The 14,355-nt window shown below is 52.4% G+C and overlaps 1 protein-coding gene across 2 annotated transcripts in view; it reads right to left on the minus strand.

Moving 5' to 3' along the window:
• The window catches only part of LOC115357249 (serum response factor-like), a 28,544-nt gene extending 15,269 nt beyond the window's left edge, over positions 1-13,275 (minus strand). For both annotated transcript variants that reach the window (XR_003928084.1, XM_030048676.1), the window contains exons 1-5: positions 12,811-13,275; positions 9,599-9,865; positions 5,106-5,355; positions 1,026-1,187; positions 199-306 (exon numbers count right to left, since the gene is read on the minus strand). Coding sequence is in view for 1 of the 2 variants with exons in the window: in XM_030048676.1 (XP_029904536.1) it covers positions 199-306; positions 1,026-1,187; positions 5,106-5,355; positions 9,599-9,865; positions 12,811-13,275 (1,252 nt within the window). In the remaining variant the exon portion in view is untranslated. The remainder of the gene's footprint in view (positions 1-198; positions 307-1,025; positions 1,188-5,105; positions 5,356-9,598; positions 9,866-12,810) is intronic.
• Between the last annotated feature and the right edge of the window lie 1,080 nt (positions 13,276-14,355).

Here is a 14,355-nt window from a genome sequence, read left to right on the forward strand (position 1 = left end):
AGAGAGAGAGAGAGAGACATCAGGAAATACATCAGATCAACAAAGTAAGAGTCCGTGTCATTGGCCGTGTGCTCACTGGGAAACACCTGATGTCCAACACCTGCACACGTCTGACAGGTAAACCACTTCATAACATGTGCAGGAGGCGGGGCTATGTCCCTCTTACCTGAGGAGGAGGCGGGGCTATGTTCCTCTTACCTGAGGAGGAGGCGGGGTTGTGGAGCTCAGAGGCGCTCTGATTGGTGGAGGCCTTTTGGCTGCTGGGCTGAACCTGGATGGTCTGCAGCTGCTGGGACACGCCGCCACCTGACACACACACAAACACACACACACACACACACACACACCATGTCACAGCTGTTTTTTGTGGTATTACCTGAACCTGAGCCATGCACTGCTCTCACCACAAAAAAAAAAAAAAAAAAAAGCTTCACCTGCTGAGGTTATCAGATTTCAGTTTGATGATTCCAAAACTAATTTTCTCTCTCTCTTTCACGCTGAGTGACTGTCAGCACAACAAACCTGGCAACACAACCTGTAAATCCAGGTTTTACCTCTAAACTACCAAACAGGAAACAATAAAGTGAACTTGTGCAAACTCCACCTGTGACGCCCTGAACCCCAGCAGCTCCAGAGCGGGTGGCTTCAGAGGAACAGGGGCTCGGTGTTTGGACTACTGGGGTTTCAGAATAATGACAAGGCAACTCGTGGCAAACATAAAACCTAAGTTGAACAAAGCTGATCTTCTGACAGCTTGACAGAACTGTAAATATAAAATATTGATGACCTCGTCCCAATATAACCCTTCCTCACGCTGTGTTTGGTCCCAGCCCGAATCAAAACACCCACACGCCGACACGCTCGGCCCAGAGGAACAAACTGTCGCTTTAAAAGCTGTGAGGAGAAGCAGGAAGCTTTCAACAGCCAATCAGAATGAGAGGAGAAGCCTGGACACCATGTACAGCACACACACACACACACACACACACACACACACACGCAGAGCGGCGTGGCAGCCAGCTGACCTGACAGAGAGACGGTGGCAGGCAGGCGGAGCAGTGTGGCCGGCTGGGGGGGCGGGGCGTGCACGCTAGCCGGGCTCGAACCCACGGTGCCCTGGATGGCGAGGGGCGGAGCCTGTAGCTGGCTGAGGGGGATGGTGTGTGTGCCGGGGGGGAGCGGGGCACCTGTGGGGGTGGGGGGGCGCAGAGAGAAGTTATCACACCGTCAGCATCTGAGCTGCTATTGGTCCATTCACACTGACCAATCACAAGTCTACAGACGTCACATGATTCAGCAGCAGCTTGTGATTGGTAGGACTGTCTGCCTCTTCTTCTGTGGTGTTCACACCAACTCAGAACACACGGGCAAACATGAATACATTCACTCTGTCTCCTTCTTCCCATAATGCCTTTCGTCTGGCCCTGGCCCTGGCCCTGGCCCTGGCCCTGGCTCTGGCCCTCACCCTGGCCCTGGCTCTGGCCCTCACCCTGGCTCTGGCTCTGGCCCTCATCCTGGCTCTGGCTCTGGCTCTGACTCTGGTTCTGGCCCTCACCCTGGCTCTGGCTCTGGTTCTGGCCCTCACCCTGGCTCTGGCCTTCGCCCTGGCCCTGGCCCTGGCTCTGGCTCTGGCCCTCACCCTGGCCCTGGCTCTGGCTCTGGCCCTCACTCTGGCTCTGGCTCTGGCTCTGGCTCTGGCCCTCACCCTGGCTCTGGCTCTGGTTCTGGCCCTCACCCTGGCTCTGGCCTTCGCCCTGGCCCTGGCCCTGGCTCTGGCTCTGGCCCTCACCCTGGCCCTGGCTCTGGCTCTGGCCCTCACTCTGGCTCTGGCTCTGACTCTGGTTCTGGCTCTCACCCTGGCTCTGGCTCTCACCCTGGCTCTGGCTCTGGTTCTGGCCCTCACCCTGGCTCTGGCTCTGGCCCTCACCCTGGCTCTGGTTCTGGCCCTCACCCTGGCTCTGGTTCTGGCCCTCACCCTGGCTCTGGCCCTGGCCCTGGCTCTGGCTCTGGCTCTGGCTCTGACCCTGGCCCTCACCCTGGCTCTGGCTCTGACTCTGGTTCTGGCCCTCACCCTGGCTCTGGCCCTGGCCCTCACCCTGGCTCTGGCCCTCACTCTGGCTCTGGCTCTGGCGCTGGCCCTCACCCTGGCCCTGGCTCTGGCTCTGGCCCTCACTCTGGCTCTGGCTCTGGCTCTGGCTCTGGCTCTGACTCTGGTTCTGGCCCTCACCCTGGCTCTGGCTCTGGCCCTCACCCTGGCTCTGGCTCTGGTTCTGGCCCTCACCCTGGCTCTGGCCCTCACCCTGGCTCTGGCGCTGGCCCTCACCCTGGCCCTGGCTCTGGCTCTGGCCCTCACTCTGGCTCTGGCTCTGGCTCTGGCCCTCACCCTGGCTCTGGTTCTGGCCCTCACCCTGGCTCTGGCCCTGGCCCTGGCCCTGGCTCTGGCTCTGACTCTGGTTCTGGCCCTCACCCTGGCTCTTGCTCTGGCCCTCACCCTGGCTCTGGCTCTGGCCCTCACCCTGGCTCTGGCCCTGGCCCTCACCCTGGCTCTGGCTCTGGCCCTCACTCTGGCTCTGGCTCTGGCGCTGGCCCTCACCCTGGCCCTGGCTCTGGCTCTGGCCCTCACTCTGGCTCTGGCCCTCACCCTGGCTCTGGCTCTGACTCTGGTTCTGGCCCTCACCCTGGCTCTGGCTCTGGCCCTCATCCTGGCTCTGGCTCTGGTTCTGGCCCTCACCCTGGCTCTGGCCCTGGCCCTGGCTCTGGCCCTGGCGCTGGCCCTCACCCTGGCCCTCACCCTGGCTCTGGCGCTGGCCCTCACCCTGGCCCTCACCCTGGCTCTGGCCCTGGCCCTCACCCTGGCCCTGGCTCTGGCCCTCACCCTGGCTCTGGTTCTGGCCCTCACCCTGGCTCTGGCTCTGGCCCTCACCCTGGCTCTGGCTCTGGCCCTCACCCTGGCTCTAGCTCTGGCTCTGGTTCTGGCCCTCACCCTGGCTCTGGCTCTGGCTCTGGCCCTCACCCTGGCTCTGGCTCTGACTCTGGTTCTGGCCCTCACCCTGGCTCTGGCTCTGGCCCTCACCCTGGCTCTGGCTCTGGCCCTGGCTCTGGCCCTCACCCTGGCTCTGGCTCTGGCCTTCGCCCTGGCCCTGGCCCTGGGTTATGGCGTATTGATTATAAAACAGAGCTGTGGATGATCAGACCTGCTGTGACTGAACGCCTGACCTTCTGCACCGCTGGTCGTGTTTGTCCTGCCCTTTCTCTTCTGTGATTGGCTGCTTGTTGTTAAACTGACAGCAGCGCTCAGCAGGAGCCGCCTGCCACGTTTCTTTTTCCCCTTTTCCACCAAAAAGAACCTGGTGCTAGTTCGGTGCTGGTGCCAGAGCCAGTGCTTAACTGGTTCCAACAAAGGACAGGTTTACTTTTCCATTGGCCAAGAGCCAAGTGGAGCCAAGTCAGAGCCACGTCATCACGTCAGCGTAAAACGTGATTATGTAGGTGTGGGTGTGCGAGACGCTCGCTCGGAATCACAATAACCAACATGGGCAACAAATGGACGAGCCGTCGTAGCGATGCAAATACTGCTCGTGTCTTTACAAGCCTACATTGCAATACAGAGGCGAAAAACGCAATTATTGCTGGCTACCCGTCGTGGTCGGAACGAACGACGACTATGTTTAGCTTTACGTTTATAGCGTTCGCTGCTCCCGTTTGGGTCTGTAACCCCACCCACCAATGACGTGGTTGGTCGCGTCATCGATTCTTTCTCTGGCCCCTGTTTAGCCCCAGCTCGAAGGTGGTGCTTGCCTGGAACCAGTTTGGAACCAGTTTGGCCGGTGCTTGGGCAGTGGAAAAACAAAGAACCGGTGCTAAGTCAGGCACCGGCTCTGAACCAGCCCTGGAACCTCTTTGGTGGAAAAGGGGTATTTGCTAAACATGACTAGAGGGCGTCACAGCTCAGACAGAGTCAGGCCTGCTTCCTGGTTCAGAGCTCTGCTGCCAAACCCAAACATGTGCCTCTCCGGGCTGCTGTGGGATTAACTTGGATTATTTTCAATCTGAAATTGTGGTGAAGCTGCAGACTTTTTTCTATCACTGCTGGTTCATGAGGCTCTCATGTGACTGATGTGACTTTTGGATGTTTCTCTGCAGAACGAGACGTTTCAGAGATGCTCCGAATGAGGCTGAAGAGGCGAGGAAGAGGAGGAGGAGGAGCTTATTCAGGCCCAGGAAGAAATGTAGAGAGAATAAAGCAGGAAATAACAACAGGCTGCAAACAGTCACACAGTGAAACAGGCAGATAGCAGGTGTGTGGGACATGCAGGTGCTGCTGTGGCTGTAAAAACATGAAAACATGAAAGCAGCTCAGGGAGAATGGGACACTTTAATAAGCTGCTCTGAGTTTAACGAACACTGAACCACCCCAGGCTCCACCTCTCTGCGAGTGAGTGGGCGGGGCCTCTGATAATGTTTCCAGATTTCATTTCAGTTATCAACAGATTTGTCTATAATTTAGTTTGAGCTGCTGTAAGGACTCACAGTTTAAATCCAGTTTCACTGATTGAAACACAACAAATCTGATCAGCAGCTCTGAGCTTTTCAGTCTCTCCAAATTCAGTGTTACTGTGATTTTTTAAAATTGAAGTGTTTTTTCTATTTTTATAATAATAAAGCATTAATTAACGCTGCAATTTTCAAATTTGCTCCATATGAATATGGGTCTTAAATATCAGCTATTGATGACCTGGATCACTAATAATGCTTATGTGCCCTGAAAAATCAGTGTTGGTCAGTCCCTAATAACTGAGTCCCATTTAAAGAAGGTTTATCAATGAACACGCTGAGCGACATGGAGACAGAACAACCACAGGTGAAGATTAACACACACACACACACACACACACATACACACACATAGTGGTGTGTGTAAAAAAAATAGGATAAAAAGGAAAAAATATAATAAACATAACATAATGAAGAAAAAAAAACACAGGAGGACAAAAGGAAAAAAATCAACAGGGCAAAAAATGTAGAAAAAAAAAAAAAAAAAAAAAAGGAAGAGTGGCAGATCAACAGCAACTTTTTTTTTTTCTAAATCTGGCGTCGTCACCCACCGGACATGAGGGTGAAGCCTCCGGGCAAAACCACGCCGCCCGACGTCTTCAGCACTGTCCCGTTGGTGGAGGAGGCGGCGGCTGATGACACCTGCCAGGAGGGGGCGCTGGTCTGCACCTGCATGGCCCCCGAGGACAGGGAGGAGGAGGAGGAGGGGGCAGAGGAAGCCGAGGGGGCGGAGGAGGGCGTGGGCTGCGAGGCGGCGGCGCCCGGCAGGCTGGCCATGGTGAACGCCGGTTTGATCAGATCCTGCAGGAGATGGACAAGAAGAGGCGGGACGGTCACACACCGAACCTTCACCACGTCACAACACGGGCGGGGGAACACACTGAACCTTCACCACGTCACAACACGGGCGGGGGAACACACTGAACCTTCACCACGTCACAACACGGGACAGCAGGGGAACACACTGAACCTTTACCACGTCACAACACGGGACAGCAGGAGAACACACTGAACCTTCATCACGTCACAACACGGGACAGCAGGGGAACACACTGAACCTTCATCACGTCACAACACGGGACAGCAGGGGAACACACTGAACCTTCACCACGTCACAACACGGGACAGCGGGGAAACACACTGAACCTTCACCACGTCACAACACGGGACAGCGGGGGAACACACTGAACCTTCACCACGTCACAGCAGGGGAACAGACGGTGTTTAGTGTGAACAGACGGACAACATGAGGGAGTGAAGGTGAGTTTTCAGCTCTGTTTTTTTGTTTTCTGAATTCTCCTCTAGAGGTTCCTGAGCCGCAATGGAACCAGCAGCCTGTTAGACCTCCTCAGGTCCACAGGAAGTGGCTGTCTGAAGTGTGTGGTACCTTGCTCCAGGACACTGCAGCAGGACTCTGACCCCTGACCTGCTGGTTTCAGGACCCTGACCCCTGACCTACTGGTTTCAGGACTGTGACCTGCTGGTCTCAGGACTGTCACCTGCTGGTCTCAGGACTCTGACCCCTGACCTGCTGGTCTCAGGACTCTGACCTGCTGGTTTCAGGACTCTGACCGGCTGGTTTCAGGACTCTGACCCCTGACCTGCTGGTTTCAGGAGTCTGACCCCTGACCTGCTGGTTTCAGGAGTCTGACCCCTGACCTGCTGGTTTCAGGAGTCTGACCCCTGACCTGCTGGTTTCAGGACTGTCACCTGCTGGTTTCAGGACTGTCACCTGCTGGTTTCAGGACTGTGGCCTGCTGGTTTCAGGACCCTGACCTGCTGGTTTCAGGACTCTGACCCCTGACCTGCTGGTTTAAGGAGTCTGACCCCTGACCTGCTGGTTTCAGGACCCTGACCTGCTGGTTTCAGGACTGTGACCTGCTGGTTTCAGGACTCTGACCCCTGACCTGCTGGTTTAAGGACTCTGACCCCTGACCTGCTGGTTTCAGGACCCTGACCTGCTGGTCTCAGGACTGTCACCTGCTGGTCTCAGGACTCTGACCCCTGACCTGCTGGTTTCAGGACTCTGACCCCTGACCTGCTAGTTTCAGGAGTCTGACCTGCTGATTTCAGGACTCTGGCCTGCTGGTCTCAGGACTCTGACCCCTGACCGGCTGGTTTCAGGACCAAGACCTGCTGGTTTCAGGACTCTGACCTGCTGGTTTCAGGACTCTGACCCCTGACCTGCTGGTTTCAGGACTCTGGCCTGCTGGTCTCAGGACTCTGACCTGCTGGTTTCAGGACTGTGCCCTGCTGGTCTCAGGACTCTGGCCTGCTGGTCTCAGGACTCTGACCTGCTGGTTTCAGGACTCTGACCCCTGACCTGCTGGTCTCAGGACTCTGACCCCTGACCTGCTGGTTTCAGGACTGTGACCGGCTGGTTTCAGGACTGTCACCTGCTGGTTTCAGGACTGTGACCTGCTGGTTTCAGGACTGTGGCCTGCTGGTTTCAGGACCCTGACCTGCTGGTTTCAGGACTCTGACCCCTGACCTGCTGGTTTAAGGAGTCTGACCCCTGACCTGCTGGTTTCAGGACCCTGACCTGCTGGTTTCAGGACCCTGACCTGCTGGTTTCAGGAGTCTGACCTGCTGATTTCAGGACTCTGGCCTGCTGGTCTCAGGGCTCTGACCCCTGACCGGCTGGTTTCAGGACCCAGACCTGCTGGTTTCAGGACTCTGACCTGCTGGTTTCAGGACTCTGACCCCTGACCTGCTGGTTTCAGGACTCTGGCCTGCTGGTCTCAGGACTCTGACCTGCTGGTTTCAGGACTCTGCCCTGCTGGTCTCAGGACTCTGCCCTGCTGGTCTCAGGACTCTGACCCCTGACCTGCTGGTCTCAGGACTCTGACCTGCTGGTCTCAGGACTCTGGCCTACTGGTCTCAGACCAGCGGGTGGTGTTGCAGTGAAATGGGGTTCTGTGTCTGGAAGCAGCTGCACTGATCTGGAATGTTTTCAGTCCCCAGCCAAACAGCAGCAGCAGCTCCATATAAGGACAAGCAGAGCCAAACTTATTTTTATCAATCTGATGAAGCTCTGCAGACTGCAATCTGCTCAGGACACACACACACACACACACACACACACACACACACACAGTGGGCCGCTGTAATGAGGAGTGCAGGTGATGCCACCTGCCCAGCAGACACAGCAGACACAGCAGACTGTGTAGGAGGTGTAGCAGCCGGACCTTTGGGCTTTTCAGCCATTTCAGATGCAGTTCCAGGTGACATCAGGTGTGACATCAGGTGTGACATCAGGTGTGACATCAGGTGTGACATCAGGTGGTGCAGGTGTTCCTCCAGGCTGCACTGGGCAGCTGGCTGAGTGTATGAGATGACTGCTGGGGTATTTCTATGCATCTGCTAAGGCTGGACTATGTGGTTGCTAAGGTGTTTGTAGGAGGTTGCTATGGTGTTGAAAGTTAAGTCTAATAATAATCAGAATAATGTGACACCCCACCTCTCTGACCGCCATCAGCTCCATCCCCCTCCATTTTTTAAACTGTGTCACTGTTGTTAAATTCTCTACTTGTTTTGATGTATCTACTTTATTTTTGGTAGTACTGTTTACTTCATGTGATCAGGGCTCAGAAATGACTTTTCAACGTTATCAGGTTATAGTTCAGAGAATCCCTGATGCTCATGAGGAGGAGAGGGAGGAGAGCAAGTAGAGGTCAGAACAGGACACCATCAAACCCAGTTAACCTAGTCACGCTCACAAGTAACACCCCACCTCAGAAAAGTGTACAAATCCCCCTAGTGTGAGGCATTTAAGAGGAGAAGCCCCACCCCCCAGACTGTCAAAATGACATTTTAAAAATGACATTTTAGTCCTTTATTTACCCTTCATCTGAACTGCTGCTTTGATTCCTGCTTTAGTGCCGTTTTCAAGTTTTTACTTTGTTAGTTAAAATATAATAATAATAATAATAATAATAATAACAATAACAATAATAGTAATTTGACCTGTACTGTCTCACCCCTGTGCTTTGCCCGGGTAACACCACAGCGGAGCAGAACAGCCTGGCTCTGTCTCCTCCTTCAGGTCAGGTGTGTGGGCACAGAAACAGAGGCAGAGTGACCCTCTTGCCTGTCAGCTGCTGATCCAACAGGTAAAACAGGAGAGGGGTCTGCCTCCAGCCAACAGTGTTAGCAGCTCCTTCAGCTGGCCCAGGGGGGTTCAAAGTATGGTCCGGGGTCCACCAGGGCACCAATGGTGCCCAGGGGGCTGAAAGGCATCTGAACACGGCAAGACCTCTGATCCAGCAGTTCAGATGTCTGGTCTGACCTTTCAGTATTTTAATATTTTAACATTTAAGTCATTATCAATATAGTTATCTTGTCATTAAAAAATACTGCTACCTTTCTGGTCTTTGTTTTTTACTATTTTCTTGCTAGTTGTCAGGTCATGTCTTGCTAATTTACTCATCGCCTTTTTCTCATTTTTTTTTTTTTTAAAGAAATCAAGTGAATCTGCAGTGAGAAATATAAAATAAAAAAAAAACTACTGGAACACTGGTAAAGAATTGGGGAAAAAAAATTATTATTAAGAGAAAGAAACGTCAGGTCAGTTTACAGGATGACTTCAGATGGGAGGCTGGGGGTCCGGCACGTGAAAAAGTTTAAAAGCCCCTCAACCTAATCTAGTTTTTTCACCTTAATCTGCTGTGATGTGAAATTAGAGATTATATTACAGCAGCGGTTTAGTTTCTTATTCGATGAAAAGTTCAAATGCTCCAGGAAAACACAGATGATTATTATTATTGTGTGTGTGTGTGTGTGTGTTTGTGGTGGGACACAGGTGTGTGTGTTTTGGTTTTGCTCAGTGTGTGTGTCTCACCAGGAGGCTCTACAGAGACATCATCACGTTTATAAGGAGAGAGTTTGTTTACTCAGCTACGATTGGTTGGCTTGTCTTTGGGGGGCGGGACTTCGGATCATTCAGTTAAAACGTTTATAATAAACAGATGAGGGGCTGTAGAGACGTGTGTTAGGGCGTGTTGTTCCGTCCTGTGTGTCTGTTGCGGCGATGCTGGCTCGTTACCTTGGCAACCTCCGAGCCGTCGGCCTCGGTCACCTGGTAGGTGAGGTCGGTCTCCTCGAAGCCGGTGGCGCTCATCCTCTGGTCGGAGGAGGGGTCGGAGCGGGGCGGCGAGTCGGGCGAGTTCAGGCAGGTCTGGATCAGGGCCTTGCCCGTCTCCGACGTGATCATGGGCTGCAGCTTCCGGGTGGCGAACGTGTACACGTGTCCCGTCTCGCTCGCCACCAGCAGCAGCACCTGGGTGCCCGTCAGCGTCGACAGCTCGTACGCCTGCAGGAGACACCGGCCGGGCCCAATTTACTAAAAAACAAAACTCAAATTTCTGCAAAATTTACAAGAAAAAACCCCCACAAATTTATGAAAAAAAAAAACTTTCTGAGATCATAAAGTCACAAATTTCAATGAAAAAACTTGGAAAAATACTTTTTCTTAAACAGCTCTTTCTTCTACTCGTAAAGGCTCCACCTGTGCTGCCCCCTGCTGGCTGTGTCTCAGGCCTGCAGCTGATCCCCTCAGCAGATTCTACTCTGACATGGGATTCTAGTCCAGTAATTTTAGGCCAAAATTGGGGTCAACCTCGGACAAATTGCAAGAGAAGCAAACTCAACTGATGTTGTATCCTCAGTTTGTCCTGAGTGAGGGGAAAAAAGTCCCAAGAAGTCCCATTGGTGGAAAGTTTTAAAAATCATCTATTTATGACCACATATTACCAAAAAACACTGTTTTTAACACACAGGGGAAAGGGGTTCAACATTTTACTGTCAGATATCACTATAAAAATTCACAAGTTGATTACACGCCCAAAGACAAGAAAAAAAGTCAATTACAAGTTCTTTGAATTATTCTGTTTACACATGCATATCACACATTATCTGATTTGATATGCGCTAATAAGGAATATAAGGAATAAATGCCAGAAGAGACATTTAAACAGTGAATTACAAGGTTACTATATATATAGTAACCTTGAATTACAAGGTTACTATATAACAGTGAATTAAATCAGATAATGTGTGATATGCATGTGTAAACAGAATAATTCAAAGAACTTGTAATTGACTTTTTTTCTTGTTTTCAAATTAATACGGCTCAACAAATAATCAAAATATCATCAAAACGAATGAGCAACGTCCAAACCACAGGAGCTCAAACAGACTGTACTTCTGTCTACGGACCGCTCACAGGGCTCCACAATGTCTGCCTCACATTCACCCGGCCACACTCTCTGTCACACACACACTCACCCTCACACACACACACACACACACACACACGCAGAGTCCATTAGGAGCAGTTTGGGGGTTCAGTGTCTTGCTCAAGGACTTCCACAGGCTCTCTGGAGGAGCCAGGAATCAAACCAGCAGCCTTCAGATTACCAGAGGACCGCTCTGCCTCCTGAGCCTTTTTCATAAAAGGTCAAATATGAGACCAAACATTGTGGTAAATAAAATATTTTAGTGTTACAAAGACGCCCTGGACTACAAACTATAATTTACAGATCAGGGTCCAACACAGCCTGGGGGCCTGGGGGCCCAGGGGCCCGGTGACCTGGGGGCCCAGGGGCCCGGTGACCTGGGAGCCCGTTAAAACTTCAGCTCGGGACAGTAAGAGCAGCTCGCTGCCTCAGTGGGGCCGGTGCTGAAAACTGGAGTCTGAGTCTGAGGTGAAGGACTAGCCGTCCTGTGTGTCTCTTGAAAAGCTGATAAATAAAGTCTGCCTCACCCCGGGTCACTGACGGCTCCATGTTGGTGTGTTTGTTTTGTCTGAGAGCTACCAGTCTCCTCTCTGAAGGCCAAACTGCTGTACGGCAGAATTTACGGCACAGCGGCGGCTAACGTCAGCACAGCGGCAGTGACACACACTCTGATGCTCTGAAAGTTACAGCCTCTAACAGATTTAACAAACTCACCCAACGACACAACGACACACTGCAGCATCAGCTGTGCAGCTGTTCATCCAGTCCAACCTGGGACAGTAAGTCACCGCTCTGTGCACCACCACTCAAACATGCAACGTCTATGCAAACCTGCACTATTACAACTGAACTACATGAATAAATGACAGCTGGTAATAATACTGATAATTACAGCTCCTGGGGGTCGGGCCAGTAAAAACTGTCTTGGGGGGGAGTGGATTTCAAAATATTAATGAAAAAATGTTTGCAAAACTGGTAACACTGAACCCTGCAGATGTAAGGTAACAGATCCCAGCAGTATTATAATTTTCAGTTTCAATGAAACTGAAAATTACAATGCAAAAATATATTATTCCTACTAAAATCGTGAATCATACCACGATTGCAAATCTGAAAAATTCATGACAGTAAGGTTTTTTTGTTTTTAAATTGTTCAGCTCTACTGCAGAAGAAATCTGAAGACATCACTACCACCAATCAGACTTTGGCTTTAGCTTTCAGAAACCAGAATCAGGTTTATTGAGTAGTTGAAGATGGAATAATAAAACTATGTCAAGTCTTCCCTTTACAAAATATTAAATAAGAATTTAAAATAAGCAGTTATGTACAGGTAGTGCAGGCTCACACTCCATACACTAAATGATTCATCTTCTAATTGAGAAAAAAAATCAGCAGCAGAGGAATCATCAAAATAATAATAATAATAATAAATAAAAAACATGCCCTGCAGAGATCTCCATCCTGGCTCCTGGAGGTCCATCAGTCCAGCCTCAGACTGCATGAACACACACCTCAGACAAGTGTGTGTGTGTGTGTGTGTGTGTGTGTGTGTGTGTGTGTACCTGCCCAGGCACCACAGGCGGATCATAGATAATGACTAAATCACCTTTTCTCAGTTTGAGATGAGTGTGGTTTTGTGCACGGTCCTTGTTTAAAAAAAAAAAAGACACAGACAGAGGACACTCTGCTGTCCCAGCCGGGGACCATCAGGGGCTCCTGAGGGCCTCATTATTCAGCTGCTGGGGGCATCATGATGCCAGCATGTACACTGATGACTGTTTAGTTTGTAGCCTCCCAGCTGCTATCAGCTCATCTGCAGCACACACACTTATGTGATTATGCATTAACACATATCTAACAACCTCGGACACTGTCTCCTGGGGGCCAAACCTGACCAGCAGGAGGTCTGACATCTAATGTGGGTCCCCCTGGGCTCCCTGACTGACACACACACACACACACACACACACACACACACACACACACACACGCACACACACATACACACACACACACTCACCTTCTTCATGATGCCAGTCTTCCTCTTACTAAAAGTTGTGTACCGCCGGAGTTTGTTGTCTATGAACTCCATTTTTATCTTGACCCGTCCTCTGGTCTTCTTGCCCGGCTTGGCCCCCGTCACCCCGGCGCTGACCCCGCCGTAACCCCCGGACAGGCCTCCGGAGTTCGGCGCTGACTGCCCGACCTCCCGCTCGGACCTCTCGCGCTTCACCCCCCTCCTGTCCCCGCCTGAACCCGGGGTGTCCTCGTCATCCCCGGAGTCGGACTCCTGCTCGGAGCCGCTGTAGGGCACCTCGGTGCCGTACTCCCGGTCCTCAAACCGGCCTCCGTCGCTCTCCGCGGCTGCGGTGGTCCCCGGTCCCGGTCCGGCGGTGTTCACCTGGAGGCTGTTCAGTCCGGTGCCGTTGCCCGACCGCCCGCTTCCAGCTCTGGTGCCCATTCCTGCCCCGTTTCCCCCCAGCATTGCCCTCCGTGCCCCCCGAGCCGTGACACCGTGTCCCGGCGCGCCGAGGCTCCTGAGCCGGCGGTGTGAGCAGCGGCTCTGTGGCCGGCGCTCGGCGGTCCAGCTCGGTCACACTCGGCTAACGGGGCCGCTAGCTCTGCGGCTAAGCAGCCAGCTAACGGACTAGCTACACGGCTAGCGGAGTGACAGCCGATAGCCGTTACTTTAGCAACAAGTAAAGCTTATCTGCCCAGCGGAGCCTCCGTAAAACACAGCGGGCACAGGCCGCCCGGGTGGCCGGACATCAGACACTCCGCCGCGGGATGTTTTTCCATGAAGTAACGTCCGACATTAGCAACGCTAACTGTGCCAAGTTGTAAAGTTATGTTTTCCAACAGTAATCAGCGAGGCCCGGCCCCCTCCGACCACTCCGCTCCACATAAGGAAATGACAAACAGCGCCTGCACGAACCAATCCGCTCTAAAAAATAGTTCTCCACATTGTACGGACTGTACTCACCATCCGTTGCTTAAAATGATCAATATTTTTAACATTACACCATGTAGATACACGTAACATAATGCATTGTGGAAATACGGAACGTAAAGGCAGATGGTGCGGAGTAATACCAAACGGCTCCATGTTCCTACGGACATGGAGGAGAACTACTTCCCGCCATATAAAGAAACACATTTCCTTTTTTGGCGTTGACTTTCCTTATTTGGTCAATCATTTGCTTCCAGCGCCGGACACAGGGCTGAGGAAAACCCGTCCACACGTGCAGGGCAGAGCCGCGTCCTGCACGACCCACATTACAGGCTCACCACGTGAAAACCTGCACGTTCACGACGTATGGCCCGCCCGGGGAGAGGTGCGGTACCCCGGCCCGCCCGGGGAGAGGCGCGGTACCCCGGCCCGCACGGGCTCCACATGTCAGCCTGCAGGGTTTGTAACCACGGAGAGCAAAGATCATGAAACATGTCCTGAAACGCGTTTGTCCCAAGAGGCCATTCTGCCCCAGTGAGCCCTTTCTTATCCCTGACAGCACGCAAACACCCCCCCGGTCAGCACCCTCAGTGGGTTTGGGGTGCAGTTTAGGGT

The sequence above is a fragment of the Myripristis murdjan genome, chromosome 1 (genome assembly GCF_902150065.1).
Source record: "Myripristis murdjan chromosome 1, fMyrMur1.1, whole genome shotgun sequence".
Classification (NCBI taxonomy): domain Eukaryota; kingdom Metazoa; phylum Chordata; class Actinopteri; order Holocentriformes; family Holocentridae; genus Myripristis; species Myripristis murdjan.